The 14,110-nt window shown below is 51.9% G+C and overlaps 1 protein-coding gene across 2 annotated transcripts in view; it reads right to left on the reverse strand.

The window, feature by feature from the left end:
• PRKCB (protein kinase C beta) overlaps positions 1–14,110 on the reverse strand; it is a 97,440-nt gene that overhangs the window by 49,459 nt on the left and 33,871 nt on the right. For both annotated transcript variants that reach the window (XM_050317153.1, XM_050317152.1), the window contains exon 3: positions 7,595–7,677. In XM_050317153.1, coding sequence (XP_050173110.1) covers positions 7,595–7,677 — 83 coding nt within the window. The remainder of the gene's footprint in view (positions 1–7,594; positions 7,678–14,110) is intronic.

The following is a 14,110-nucleotide window of genomic DNA, read 5'->3' on the forward strand; positions in this document are numbered from 1 at the left end:
CAGGGGGAAGATTCCAGCACGGAGCAGCTTGATTTCATCTCAGGTTAATTGTTTAAGGGTTAGGGATAAGGCACAGCTCCCGCTCTGTCATTTGAGCTGAGCAGCTTTTTAATGGCCTGGAAAGCTGCCCGGGCATTAGCAAAGACACCTTTTCAGGGCACTGTGAGCAGAGTAAATAAATAAAGAGTGGAATCAGAAGCGAGCTATAACATCGCTGCCAATACACCCTTCCCCCCCAAAATTAATTTCCCAGCACTGTTGCATTGAAGCTTCCAGCTGCATTAATCACCAACATTCTGCTTTGTTACTCAGCACCACAGATAACCCCATGACACCAGCGAGGGGCAAAACTAACAGAGCCTCCTTTAACTCAATCTGTGAAGAGCCAGGGATCAGGTACAGGCTTCAGCAAATTTGTACTGAAACTGGAAATACCTCACCTTCTACCCCAAGCAAACCAGTTCTAGACACAGAGCCCAGTGTGGCTCTGTCTGGCAGCCCCTGTGCCAGCTGTGGCACAGGAAAGCCAAGGGGAAGAAGGGTCACGATCAACCTGCCTTCTAGACATCCCAAGGAGACAGTTCCTTAAGTGACACTGCAGGTTTGAAAGCCTTTTGCATTGCTCAGAGACACAAGGGAGCAGAGCAAACAAAGTTGGATTTTAGGCTAGAACAGGAGGTGGGTGGGGGCAGGCAGCCTGGGCTCGACCTTATGGGATGTGTGTAAGGTTTCTTCCAACCCAAACCATGCTGGGATCCTGTGATTCCCTTGCCACTGTCCCAGGAGAAAGGTCCTGCATCCTGCAGAGCCCCCTGGGCATCAGCCAGCACCCCTGACCCTCAGCCAGCAGGACAGGGGTGAGGGGAACAGGGGGCAGGACGAGCAGCAGCCCCGTGCCAGGGTGTGACACGGGGAGGAATCGCCCCCAGGCACTCCAGCATCTGTGCTCCTTTCTAGAAACAGTCCTGTTTAGGCAAGAGAAAGCTTTAGTCATTCATAAAAAACACAAGCTTTATGCAAAAGGAGACGATTCCCACTTCTGCGAAGGATGTTAAATTCCCACTGGAACCCAGAGTTAAACAAGTCAGAGCTGGAAAAGCAAAGTGTGTGTTGAAGCACGCTGAGTTCCCCAAACCCAGCACCACAGCCCTGTGGGACAGCACCCCCTGCTCAGAGGGGCTAAATCCCTCATGGGAACACTTCAGGCTTCACCTTCTGCTCCCATCTGCCCAAGGGGCTGTTCTGGAGAGACCCACACGCAGAGGGGCAGAGCCCAAAGGGTGTGAGGGTGACGGAGCAGTCAGGAACAGGGAGGCAGAGCCAGTTCTCTGGCTGCTGGGATGTGTGGGGCCCGTGTCACCTTGACCAGTGCCTTAGAAAGTACCAGAAATTGGCAATCATGGATATCATTTTCGAACGAGGCTGAAGTCGCTGTACAAAGAGACTATTTTTGTACCACCGAGACAGGGATGACGAGAACACTGCGCATGCAGATGCTGAGACTTAAAACAAGAATGGTTAAAAAGAAGTTTGCCAAGAAAAGAAAAAGCACTTCTCCTCCCCCACCAGCACAGAGCCAGCCTGAAGAACAGGGCAGGCAAAGCTCTCTTTGGAGCAGGACTGGAAAATGCCATGAGGAGAATGTCAGTGCATGGAGAGACTGCCCTTCCCAACCAGCACTGCCTTGGAGCTGTCACCCCCTGCACCACCCCACCTGCCTGCACAGGGCTGGAGAAACTCCACTGGGGAGAAATAGCTCAAGTCCCAGCAAAAACCAAGCAAAGAAGTTCAGGAACAAGGGCACAAGAGTGTTGGGTCTTCGTTTCAATGAGAAGAGCCACCATAAACCAGAGGAGGTTACAGGCAAGAGGAAAACACAGGTCCTATTCAAGGTAAGACAGCAAAAATTTGGGGCTCCATCAGGTGTCCTTGCCCATGGTAGAGGGTTGAAACTAGATGGTCCCTTCCAATCCAAACCAGTCTGTGATTCCATGATTCTGCAGCATCTTTTCTACCCCCATAACCTCTCCTCAGAAGCCTGCCTCAGTGCCACGGTTCAGAGACAGTTTGACACTGCTGCACCAGTGAGTGACACCAGAACTATTTCTCTGTATTTTACAGCATTCCAACCACAGAGCAGCTCACAGAGCACAGGGCCTGAGGGCACAGCTGTGCAGGCAGCAGGATGCAGGACAGTGGCAGCAGGATGGAGGCAGCTCCTGGGGAAGGGCCAGCGGAGCAGCACGGACACGGCTGCGGGCACAGGCACCACGGCTGGGGCTGCTTCCACATCAAACATAACAAACATAACCTGTCCCTGACAGCTTCCAGCAAGTAAATACATTTTTATTGACAAAAGATCTCATCCTCTCGTCAGACAACTGCAGAGGGATATGGACAACAGTTGTTCTTCTCTTGCTGCTGGCAACACTGAATAAAACGCTTTCCCTTGCCAAGCAGCAAAAAAAAAAAAAAAAAAAAAAGACCAAACTCAGCTTCTCTCCCAGAGCAGCACTTGCATCTCTACATCCTTTAGACATGTCTGGTATCTTGCACACGCCTTGAGAGTCATTTTATTACATCTCCATGAGAATGGGGCTCCCTGCAGCCTCTGGGTGCCGGAACAGCACAGAGACTCCTGAAACACCTCCTGTCTGCAGGACCCCCAGCTGGTGCCACCTGCATGAGCACAGGCTGCAGCACCCACCTCACCACCCTCCTGATGAGGGCACAAACCCACCTCAGACCCAGCCCTGGTACTCTGGAGCCACGGGGAGGGCACAGACCCAACCATCTGCTCCATCAGTAACCAGACACAAACAAGGCGAGGCAACGAGAGAAGAGCTTTTCAATCCCGGGGCTGAAGCCATGTGCAGGCTGCCAGGAGAAGGAGTCGGGCTGTGGCAGAGCCAGGGAAGCACCAGAAGGTGCTGGGAGGGAGCAAGGCAGATACATCTTCATCCCATGGGAACTGTCACCGGCTGCTGGAGCAGCGAGCAGGTGCCCTCGCTTGAGGGGCAGATGGCACAGCACGAGAGCTGGAGAAGTTAATTAGCAGCACAAAATCAAGCAGCAAGTTGCAGGAAGGTTGTGAAGATTTGCCAAAGCGCTGGACAGTGAAGCCCAGAGGAACAGGAGATGTGAGGAGGGAGCAGATCCCGTGCTCTCAGGCAGCACACGGGCATGAGGGTGCTTGGAGTCACCAGGAAGGTCCTGACTCGATGGGCACATCATGGAACCCTTTCCATGAAGAAATTCCTCCTGAAATCCTCTCCTCATGCTGCAAACAGGGACAAACTACAAGCAAAATTAAATGTAGCTACACTGGCCTGTTACCTTCCAAGAGCAACTCTGATATTCATTAATGCATCCTGATTAGATGACCTTTAACAGGATCATGCAAAGAAGGTCACTTTAATGATTATTTTGCCTACAATTTAAATAATTATGCATTCTGCTAATAGCTCTGGCTATAATTAGGTTTGCCAACTGGAATACATTACACATGCCTGATTTCAGCTCCTGGAGACCCCACTGTGGGTCAGAGTGGCCATGGCAGCTCTGCCTGCTGCCAAGACGAGACACAGGAGTGCCCGAGCTGGGAATGAGGAACAGCAGAACTGGACAGGGCAGGCAGGGGTTGGGGCTGCCAGTCCCTCTGAAGCACCTCACCAGTTCTCACTCAGGGAATGCTGGGGAGAGATCACAGCCTGACAGCACCTCAGTGTGGAATAAAAGTCCTGCCCCGACCAGCGTAGCATGAACGCAGCCCGATGTCTGCAGCACCAACAGCTGCAGATACAGCTCCATTCTCTGCTGCAAGAAGCAATTAATCTTTCATTTTTTTCTACTTAGAGCCCTATCATGTGTAATTAGTCCTCTCTCCTAGATGCAAGGCTCCTACTCAGCAGGCTTGGCAAGGTTAAGCACACAACCACGCTCTCGCTCTCTTCAAGGAGGTTCAAACCCAACCAGATCAAACAGAAATCCCCCAAAGTCTGTCCAGTCACCACTAGACAGACTCTGACATTTCAGTGGTCTCCTGATTCTGCTCTGCTCCCCAAGTGTGAAACACCAGCTCACCCCAGGTTATCTGTGCATGCACCAGCCTGCATCCCCCAAAGCACTTCAGCACATCCTGAACTTCAAACTGAAGAGTTTTATTTCAGTAATTAGAATTACACAGGTGTTTAAATGTTCAGACAGACCATAAGCACTGCACGGGGGAAAAGGGTTTTCTTCTTGATTCTCCAGTAACTGTGAAGACACAGAGATCAAGGAGCAAAGTTAGAAGATATTTTTTTAATATACTTTTTTCCCCTGGGTTCCAGGACCAGGCCAGAGGAAAGAGCAGCTCTGGGAAGCAAACCAGGAGCCAGCTGGCACTGTGAGCCCCAGCCCTGGCTGCAGCAGCCCTGCACTGCTGGGCCATTCACTGCTCAGCTCCCTTCCCTCTGCAGCTCAGCAGAACCACGGGGCCCACTGCGAGGTTTAACACATGCAATAAATTAAGCTCCTTATTTCTGCTGGATTCACTGGAGATTCATACTGCTGGAAGAGTTAGCAGCTTGTGGCACCAACCAAAAAAACACATCACTGTCCCCAGCACAGCCTGATGCCACCAGATGTGACATCAGGTGTCTCTGGACTCACACTACTGTTATCAGCGACCACAGAGCGCAGGCAAAGTCCAGCTTTCCATCAGTTCAGAGCAAAGCCCCAGTCCCTGGCTCATTCCAAAGCTGACAGGGCATTGCTGTGTGCTGTAGTTCTCCCTCTCCTGATTCAAAGCTCCTTAAGGATTATATGATTATGTAATTATAAATATTATATATTATAAATATAATAGTATTGCTGTAAGAGCATAACTGACTGTGCAGGAGGAAGGAATTCTGTCCTGCATTCATCCCCTAGTGACAGAGGGGCAGTGGTACAGAACAGAGGGGCTCTTGGGGTCTTTGCTAAATAGCAAAAAAACCAAAAAACAAAAAACCAAAAACAAATCAAAACAAAAACACACACACACATACACAAAAAAAGCCACAAAAACAAACAAACAAACAAAAAAGGCCATGAAAGCACCGTTTTCTCCCAATGCTTTTGTCGGAAGCATCTGCATCCCTCTTCATTTTCAGAAATTATGTGATAAGAGGTTCATTAACAGCACTGGGCAGCTGTTACCTGTCTGAGGGCTGTGCCATGGGGGCAACACTCACCCAGGGATAACAGCAAGCAACAGGGAATGTGACCAAGGGCCTTTACACCTGCCCCGATGTTGTGGGGCCTCTTAAAATGTGCAAACTTGGATTTAAATTAGGCCTTTCCCTTCCCAGGCAGAGGCTGCCCCCAGTCAGCCAGAGCTGCTGGAGAGACCAGCTGGGACCTGGCTGCCCCAGGGCTCCTCACTGCTCTCTGTGTGCCCCAGCCTGGGCAGGGAAAGCAAACTATTGTGTCCACCACCAGCCAAAGGTGGGGTGGAGTGTGCCCCATCCTGCTGCCTGCCCTGTGGGCTCAGGCTGCTCCCCAGCTGCTGAGGCAGTGCCAGGCAGGCTCCCAGCGCTGCTCCAGAGGCAGCAGCTGGATCCCAGCCCTGCACTGCCAGACCCCATCTTCCCTCAGCAAGGGCAAGTGCTTTCAGTGTTCCCGTCTCTCTTGCACCAACCAGAGTGCCCTGGGCACCCACCCGGCTGCTCCCAGGGCCACTTGCAGCTGCAGGGCTGATACCCTGCTCACCCACCGCTGTCACCCCCTGGGTGCCCCCCTCACCCACCACTGTCACCCCCTGGGTGCCCACAGCTGGGCTGGAGCCCGGGTTCTACTCTGGTTCCAACTCCATCACACTGCACCTACAGCAGCCTTAGCAGCCAGATTTCATCTCAGCCCGCACAAATATCCAAGTACTGACCAAAGCAGATATTTTGCACAGGTGCCATCCCTGCCATAGCCCAAGGCAGGTTGGCAGGGCGTGAGATAGACCTGTAGGTCTTGCTGTCTTTGTGTTTCAGATGACAGAGAACAGAGAGAAAGCGTGTCAGAGCTGCAGCCACGTGGCCAGAGGGAACTCCACAGTGTCACATCAAGGGTCTGTAAAGCCTCCAGCACTGTGGGCTCATGGTGGAGGGAGCCCAGCACACACCAGTGGCACCCACACCCCAGGCACTGGCACTGCCCAGAGGGCACAGACACCTGTGCTGCCTGGATGGCCAGGCTCACCCCTCAGGAAAGGGATCCCCCTCCACCACTGTCCCCTCATTTCTCCAGCTCTCCTCGCCCAGTTTCAGCGAGCACCTGCTGCAGAGACAGGGAGTGAAAGTTCCCAGAAGAAAAGCAGAGGCAGGAAGCTGAGCAATCTAAGGCCATCACTTCCCCCTCCTGCAGCGCCATCCCCTCTAGTGACCTGCTCTGGGACAAACACTGTGCAGGCACACTGGGTGTGCACACCCCCACCCCCAGTGCTCCCCTGTAAGGACCTGGCTGTGCCCCAGGCACCCAGAGCTGGAAGAGGGGTGCTCGTATTCCAGCCAAGCCTCGCCCTTGGCCTCGCTCCAAGCAGGCAGCAGCTCCTGCCCACACCTCCATTGGTAGTCCCTCCTTGGCCTGGCACAGCAAAGCCCTCAGGGGCCTTTGTCCCGTGGGTGACAGCAGTGGCACTGTCACCTCCCCTGTGTGTGCTGTGCCGGGGGCAGGAAGGGCCGCGGGTGCCGCGGCTGCTCCTGTGGAAGCTGCACAAGCAGAGGCTGCCACGGCTCAGGCAGAGGGTTCAGCCATCACCCAGCCCAGGACGAACCTCACCAACTGCTGATGGCCCTGGGAGCCTCCAGGCCCCCATCTCCCCCCACCACAGCACACAGCCCCGATTTGGGAGGGCGATCGACAACATGTGTTTAGCCTCCACCTTCCGCAGCCTGTTACACCGCCTGCTCCCACCACTTCTATTTTTAAGGGTGAGAGTTGTGGTGCTCTGTCGTTTCCCCAATTTGAGCTCTTTTCTCCCAGCAGTTCCCCAAATTAGCCAGTTTCCACGGCAAAGCTCAAAAGCTGCCAGACGGACCAGCTCTGCTGCCCCGGCTCCCACTCACCCCAAAAGATCCACCGGGAAAGAAAATCCTCGTGAAAATAAGGATGGGGACTTAGATAGCAGGCATTTGGGTGGTTTTCTGACGCAAGAGATGAAATGATACTGGGGCAAGGCTGCAGGGCCAGCCCCAAAGGGAACTCTCTGCATGCCCAGACATTCTCCCTGCTCTGCTGAGAGCAAGTTACTGGGTGGCCTCAGTGTTTTAAGTCCCAGAAACTTGAGAGTCCCCATAACTATGGAAACACCATCCCTGGAGGGATTTAAAAGCCACGTTGATGTGGCATTTGGGGACATGGGTTAGTGGTGGCCTTGGCAGTGCTGGGGGAATGGTTGGACTCGATCTCAGAGGCTCCAACTTAAACAACTCCATGAATCAGGGATGCTTGTGAAATAATGGCACAGAAGTGCCCTCAAGCAAGGAAGCTGCAGGAACATCTTTTCCGAAGGGCTGTGAACCACAGTGAGCCCCTCAGCACCACGCTGTGCCCACAGCCGGGGCATCACACCTGTACTTACATCAGAGGCAGGGCCTTTGTCGGCGCCAGGGCAGGAGAAGGTGACGAACTCATGGCACCGCTTGTGCACGACGAAGCAGCAAACTGCAAAGAGAAGACAGGGAGGGGGTGAGGAGCACGTTACAGATCAGCACCACGAGAACCGAGAGTTAACAAAATAAAATGTGGCTGTATCTGATTTGTGAGCAGAGGCCCCACAGCCTGAGCAGGTTTCTTAACCTGTGGCAGAGTTTTAACCCTTACTGCACATCACTGACTGGACCAGGCATTTCAGTAAAACCCAGCAGAACAAAGTGTTGAGCAAATGTCAGAGGAGGGCTGGGAACCCTTCTGTTCCTCTGAGCTCATTGTCACTTGTGGCACACGCTGAGGTCACCGCTGGGAATAAAGAGAGGGAGAATCTGGCGCTCGCGGGTATCTGAGCTGAAAAGTGCATGTGTCCAAAAATGGAAGATTGTACTGAGGGAACAGGTGGGCAATTTTCCTCCCACAGCTCTGCTTTTCTTCAGCATCTCCCCAGCCTCCGTTTGCCAGACCAGAAGACACGCACGTCTTCCTCCCCTCACGCACGTCGACGACAGTCGCCCTTCTGGGAACAGCACAGGGAAATCAATCCCCACATGCCACTACCCAGACTTCCAAGCAGAAGTATCCAGAGCTAAGTCCCCAAACCCTAAACTACCCAACCCTTCCAGCACATGCCAATCTGAAGCTGCCAGCACTGCTTCTGGAGTTTTTGCAGTCAAAGCACCATACTTCAAGGTTAACTTTTTCCCTAAATGACAAAAAGGCACATCACCTTCAGTAACAGACCTTGAAGAGCCATTTGGCACTGCAGGGAACTTCAGCTGATGGCCCAGGTATTTTTCGAGGGTCTCAGCCCACCTCACCCTGCAGCTGGAGGCAGCAGCACTGCTTGGAGGAGCTGGGATGTCCCAGGTCTGGGGAACAGGCACCACCTCACCCCTCATGTCACGTCCTCCTGAGTGCCAGCTCCTGCCTGGGTGCACTCACACTCTGCACCACATCCACACTGTGCCCCATCCCCAGGGGTGGGATCTCAGCTCCCAGGGGCACCACCGTGCCCAGAGGGAGCCCAGGCAGGAATGGAGCAAAGGGAACAAGCCCTGATTCTGAGGGGAAGCCTGAGCACCACACTCTGCCTCAGGGGTCTCATCTGCCACATCCTTTTCCCAAGAGTCATGATTACACCAAAAAAGAGGCCCTTTGGAAGGTGAGAAGCAGGCACTGAGGTTTGGAGACAGAGTTCAGGAACCAAACTGAGCCACGAACAAGAACAGTTGCAGCACTATGGGACTTTTCCTAAGGAACAAGGAAAAGGTGAGTGACATGAACCTCACAATCCCCTCTTTGTGCTCTGCTACATCCAGCTGTGAATTCCTTTTCCTTTTCACATTTTTCATTGTGAAAAACACAAACCCAGGAGGTTTTAAGGCAGAACATCTGCCAAGAGCTCTCTCCTCGAAGGACCTCTCACTTGCTTTTCTGAGTCAAACAAACAAACATTTTCTTGAAAGCATTGCTCACCATCTCTGTCATTTTTATATGGAGACAGAAGCATCTGGGAAGCAGGAAGGAAGAAATTAGGACTCTATTAGCAAGGGTTTCTCCTGAAGTGTGTGTGTAAACTCAGTAAGCTCTGTGACACGCCGGAGCTCAGGCGCCGTCGGGAGAGTGCTCTGCTGCCAGTCTGGGCTGCCCAGCTGAGCAGGGATAATTCCAGCTCAACAAAAGGAACAAGACTGCAATTAGGCTGAATTTATCATGGAATGGCTTAGGTTGGCAGGGACCTTAAAGACCACCCTTGGTAGTGTCCAAGGTCAGGTTGGACAGGGCTTGGAGTAACCTGGTCTAGTGGAAGGTGTCCCTGCCCACAGCAGGGGGCCAAACTGGATGGTCTTCAAAGTCCCTTCCAACCCAAACCATTCCAGGATTCTAATATAAATTGTAAGGATAACATAGACTGTAAAGAGAATCCACTGGAGGACAGTGGAGCCAACACCTCCCTGTGCATCCAAGGCAAACTGGAGCTCTCTGTCGATGGCAGCAGGGCAGGCTTTGCATCCAGTGCTTCAAAGGAAGCTCCACAAGCCTCAAAGATCCATTGGAACACTTCACACATGCTTAGGTGAATGCTCCATCCATGAAAAAAAGAAATAAGGGTCAATGGAATGAATCAGGTACAGGGTCTCCTGTCAGCAAACTCGTTTCAGCTCCCAAACATGCATGCCACCCAACGGATGCGAGGAGTTTGGATAGATCTTTCCACTGCTGTGCTCTCCTGCTGTCATCACACTTCAGCAGTTTAAGCCATGTCTTTGTCAGTTTAGAAACCCCAGCACGAGCAGCAGCTTTCCCAGGTTGCTAATTAGACAGTTAATTTGTAAATCTTATTATTTGGATAATAAAGTTATCAAATCCCACTGGTGAGCTACAAACGTCCCAAGTCATTTGTATACAACAAGAAGGAAAGATTAACCTTTCCTATTCCCTACTGCATAACACAAGAGTGATTCCTGTCCTAAATTATCCTTCAGAGCCAGCTCCATTGCAGGGGTCTCAGGAGACATCTCTGTCCTGAGACAGGATCCAAACTCTGTGGAATCCAAGAGCAGAGACCCCCAGCTCAGCAACTCTCCACAGCCTTATGAGACTTGCTGGAACACATGTTCTTCCTATCAGCCCCAGCACAGCATCAGGGCCAGATCACACACATCCATTCCCAGGCATCCTGACACAGTCCTGGGAAGAAAGATCTTCTGGAAAGTTGAGTTTGAGGGCTAAGACATCACAATAGCAACAGGGCATTTTCAAACCCTAGGAAATAATCTTATTGTGGAGGATGTAAAGAGAGAAAATGCTAGAAAATGCTAACACAGTATTGCTTAAAAATATATATATACACACACATGCTGAAAGGCTTCTTGGCTTCAACCACTGCTCAAAAACCCTCCAGAAAAACATAAAGCAATTTCCTAAACTGATCCCAGAACCTGCCAATCAGAAAAACCTCATCAAAAATGTGTTCCAGGAGTTTGAAGTTTGCAAAGCAAATGTCTGGCTGTACCTCCAGCATGGGAAGGGACTTCCTGGGGAAGGGACATCCTGGGGAAGGGACCTGCCAAGGCAGCGAGGGTGAGCGGGGCAGCTCAGCAGAGCACCCACCAGCTCTGGGCTGCCAGTGGCCAAACCAGCCTGTTCCCCTGAACACAGAGGGACAGGCTGCAGAATGAGAACTCTATCTGGCAGCGTGGGGCTGGGAACAGTTGGCTGCCTGCATGTTTTGGAAGGGTGCTGCAGATTCCTGCAGCAGCCAGAGGCAGCGGCGAGTCCTCGGCACCGGCAGCTGCTGATCCCACTCGCTGCCCATCGCCCGCATGGGCACCTTCCTCCTGCAGAATATTGCCCTTTCTCCTCTTCCACAACACAGAAACAAAGTGTTTCCCTGCCATCTCTCACCTCACAGGCTCCTTCTCCCCTCAGGCAGACAGGCACTTTGCCCAAAGACACAACAATGCCCAAAGATTTGCTCTTAGAATACAAAATCCTTCCCAGGCCAGTCTCTTCTGCCCAGGGAAAGCCCTTTATCAAAGCTTTAAGCTCCTTAAACTGGCAACAGGCTACCCAGGGAGCCAGCCCAACACAGGCACAGGTATTCCTGGAAATATCAAAGCCCAGGAAAGGCTCAGGTCAGCATTTTATTTGCAGACCCCTGAGATTGCTGAGCCTGTCCTGGAGAGCAGCACAGCAGCAGCCCCTGCCCGTGCTGCTACTGCCAGGACACGCAGTATCAGAGAATCCTGGAATGCTTTGGGTAGGAAAGAACCTCAAAGCTCATCTCATTCCAACTCTCTGCCATGGGCAGGGACATCTTCCACTACACCAGGTTGCTCAGAGTTCTGTCCAACGTCCCCAGCTGCAGGAAGGTACCCAGCCCTCCCCACGGCCCAGCCGCTGTGAGAAACGGCTTCCTGCAGGAACAAACCCTGCCTGGCAACCCCCAGAGCAGCCCTGCCTTCCATTTGATCTCCATTTGTTGCTCTAATTTCATTGCATGAACTCCTTCTCCTGATGTTCTGAAGAAGGGGATAATCAATTTTCCCTGAGTCCTTCACAAAATGAATAATTCAGTGAAGTCACCTCTGATGCCTCCTCCGAGTTCATCCCTTCCCAGAACACACATTCCCACTGAAGGGAAGCCTTCGTCCCCCTCGTTAGGCCAGGGAGAGGGCTGGAAGCACCAGGAACAGTCTTGGATACAGCATGTCAAGTAAGGGAGACAGATGGAGAGTTAAGAGAGACAGAAGAAGGTTCAAGCAAGATTCATCTAAAAATCAAAGCCAGGGAGGAGTTCAGCCCTCCCCAGGGAGTGACGGAGCCGAGCTTTGGCAGATGGTTCCAGTATCACGAAGCTCAAAGATTATTTCGAGCATATCTCAGTGTGTAGCTGCTCCCTTCCAACCTGTGGATATTCTCATTTGGATAACGTCTCCACTTCCCAACTAACAACAGATTCAGGAAACAGCTTGGAATTCAGATTAGCAAAACCGAAGAAAACAAAAACACCAGAAAAAAGGATTTTTTTAAAGAAGCTTTGTGCTGATCCACCTACACTGGGCAAACCCCCGGGGTCAGAGGCACTGCCCTGGGCTGTGCCCCAATGAGGGACTGAAATGCTCCAAAGCCAGAGCTGCCCACGATTTTCCATTCCACGTTAAAAAAAATAAATCAGACTCACGACATCAAACAGAGGCAGTGAAGCGTGGTAATCATAAAATAAGGGGAAATAAGGGCTCCAGGAGGGGAAGTCCTCAATTTCTGACAGCACTTTGCAGCTTTTAATCACTTAGAGCACACAGAGAGAGAAGCTGAGCTAAAATTTGTGCTCTTTGGATTTAATCCCCAGCTTTGGTTAAAAGCTTTCTGGGGTTCTTACAGCACAACAAATGTCTTCAGCTCCTCAGACTTCAGCGGTTTTCCCACTGTCAGCTCCAGAGAGACACAGTAGAAACAGCCATGATCCGCAGGGATTTTTGGGTAGCACTGGGAGCAGGGATGGGGATGTCAGGATCTGGGCTGATGCACCGGTTGCTTGTTGGCTGGAGGATGAAGGGAGTGGCACAAAGGACCCTGCCCACCCTCCCTGTGCCTTTGCCTGCTCCACCATGGCCCAGCAACCACAAGGAATGATGAGAAACTCCTGTCCCCTGGAATACAGTGGAATTTTGCTGATTTGCCCCACTGGGCACATGGCCCGAGCACAGCAGCATCCTGGCACTGGGATGAGCAGAAAGGTTAAGGGAGAGGACAGAGGCCACTGGGGACCAGGGAGAGGGGCAGAGGTCACTGATTCAAGTAAAAGATGAAGTGATGAAGTGGGGTACAGAGGCAAGAAGTGTGACAAAGCATTTCTGCCCAGTTTGGGTTTGATACAGAAAAGGAAACAGCCGTTTTCCTTAAGGAAAAGGGGAAAAAACAGATAGCACAAGACATGAGGCTTCTCTTCCATGAGGTCTCCTGAGCTTGTTTCTCTAGCAGGCTGTGACTGCCTGGACAGCTACAAAGATTTCAATCCCAGGGAGTGATTCTCCCCCAGACCTGTTAATCCTGCAGCAGTGGGACACAGAAACCTCCGTCACAGACCTGAGGAGGCCCAGCCTGGCAAACCCGCGCTGGGAGAGCTGTCATCGAGTGCCAGGCAGAGAAAACTGCATTTCCTGGTATTTCTGAAGCAAAAGCAGCAGGATGTATCTTTTTAAAGCTATACAATCTTCCAGCCATCACAAAAGCAATTCGCACTGTCCCTCCTGCTCTCCGGGAGATTCCGGCAGCAGCGTCCGGAGCAGGGTCCACTTCAGATCCTACAGAACAGGCATCACTGCTCATCCCAGCCTGGCTTCTGGAGAGGGGCAGAGCATGGACACAAACATGTGGGATCAGGGATCACACAAGCATATCCCCTTTTGCAGGGAGAGGAGGATGCTGAGGCTCCTCTTGGCCCCCCAGGGCCTTTCCAGGTCAGGAGCTCAGCAATAGGAGCCATGTACCCAAACAGGTGGAATCCTCTTCTCTGCAAGTCCCTGTTAGGAAAAGGGCAGACTGAAATACCCTAATTTATTTAGGCTCCTCATCTGCCCAAAAACCCAGCTCCAGGCTTTTTGCTCACATGTCCCATTGACTCTACAGGGAAAATTCCAAGAAAACTGACCCCTCACTGCTCTGCCCGTTTGCTCTTTGGGAGGGGAAGAGGGGCAACGATGGATTTTAAACAAGAAGCCCAGGATGCTGCAGAAGAGCCCTGTCTCCCTCATCCCACAGTACCACAGGCCGGCAGTGCACACACTCTGGGCTGGCAGCTATTCCAGAGACACAGAGACATTAATTTTGCATTAGAGAGCCTGTCCCGGCTCCGAGAAAATCGGCTCAGAATTTAAATACTTCATCAGCATTTCTCCCGTACTGAGCTGTAACAGAGATTCACTTTCAGACTGAATAA

The sequence above is a fragment of the Myiozetetes cayanensis genome, unplaced genomic scaffold (genome assembly GCF_022539395.1).
Source record: "Myiozetetes cayanensis isolate MyiCay16 unplaced genomic scaffold, myiCay2020 scf20-37, whole genome shotgun sequence".
NCBI classification, from domain to species: domain Eukaryota; kingdom Metazoa; phylum Chordata; class Aves; order Passeriformes; family Tyrannidae; genus Myiozetetes; species Myiozetetes cayanensis.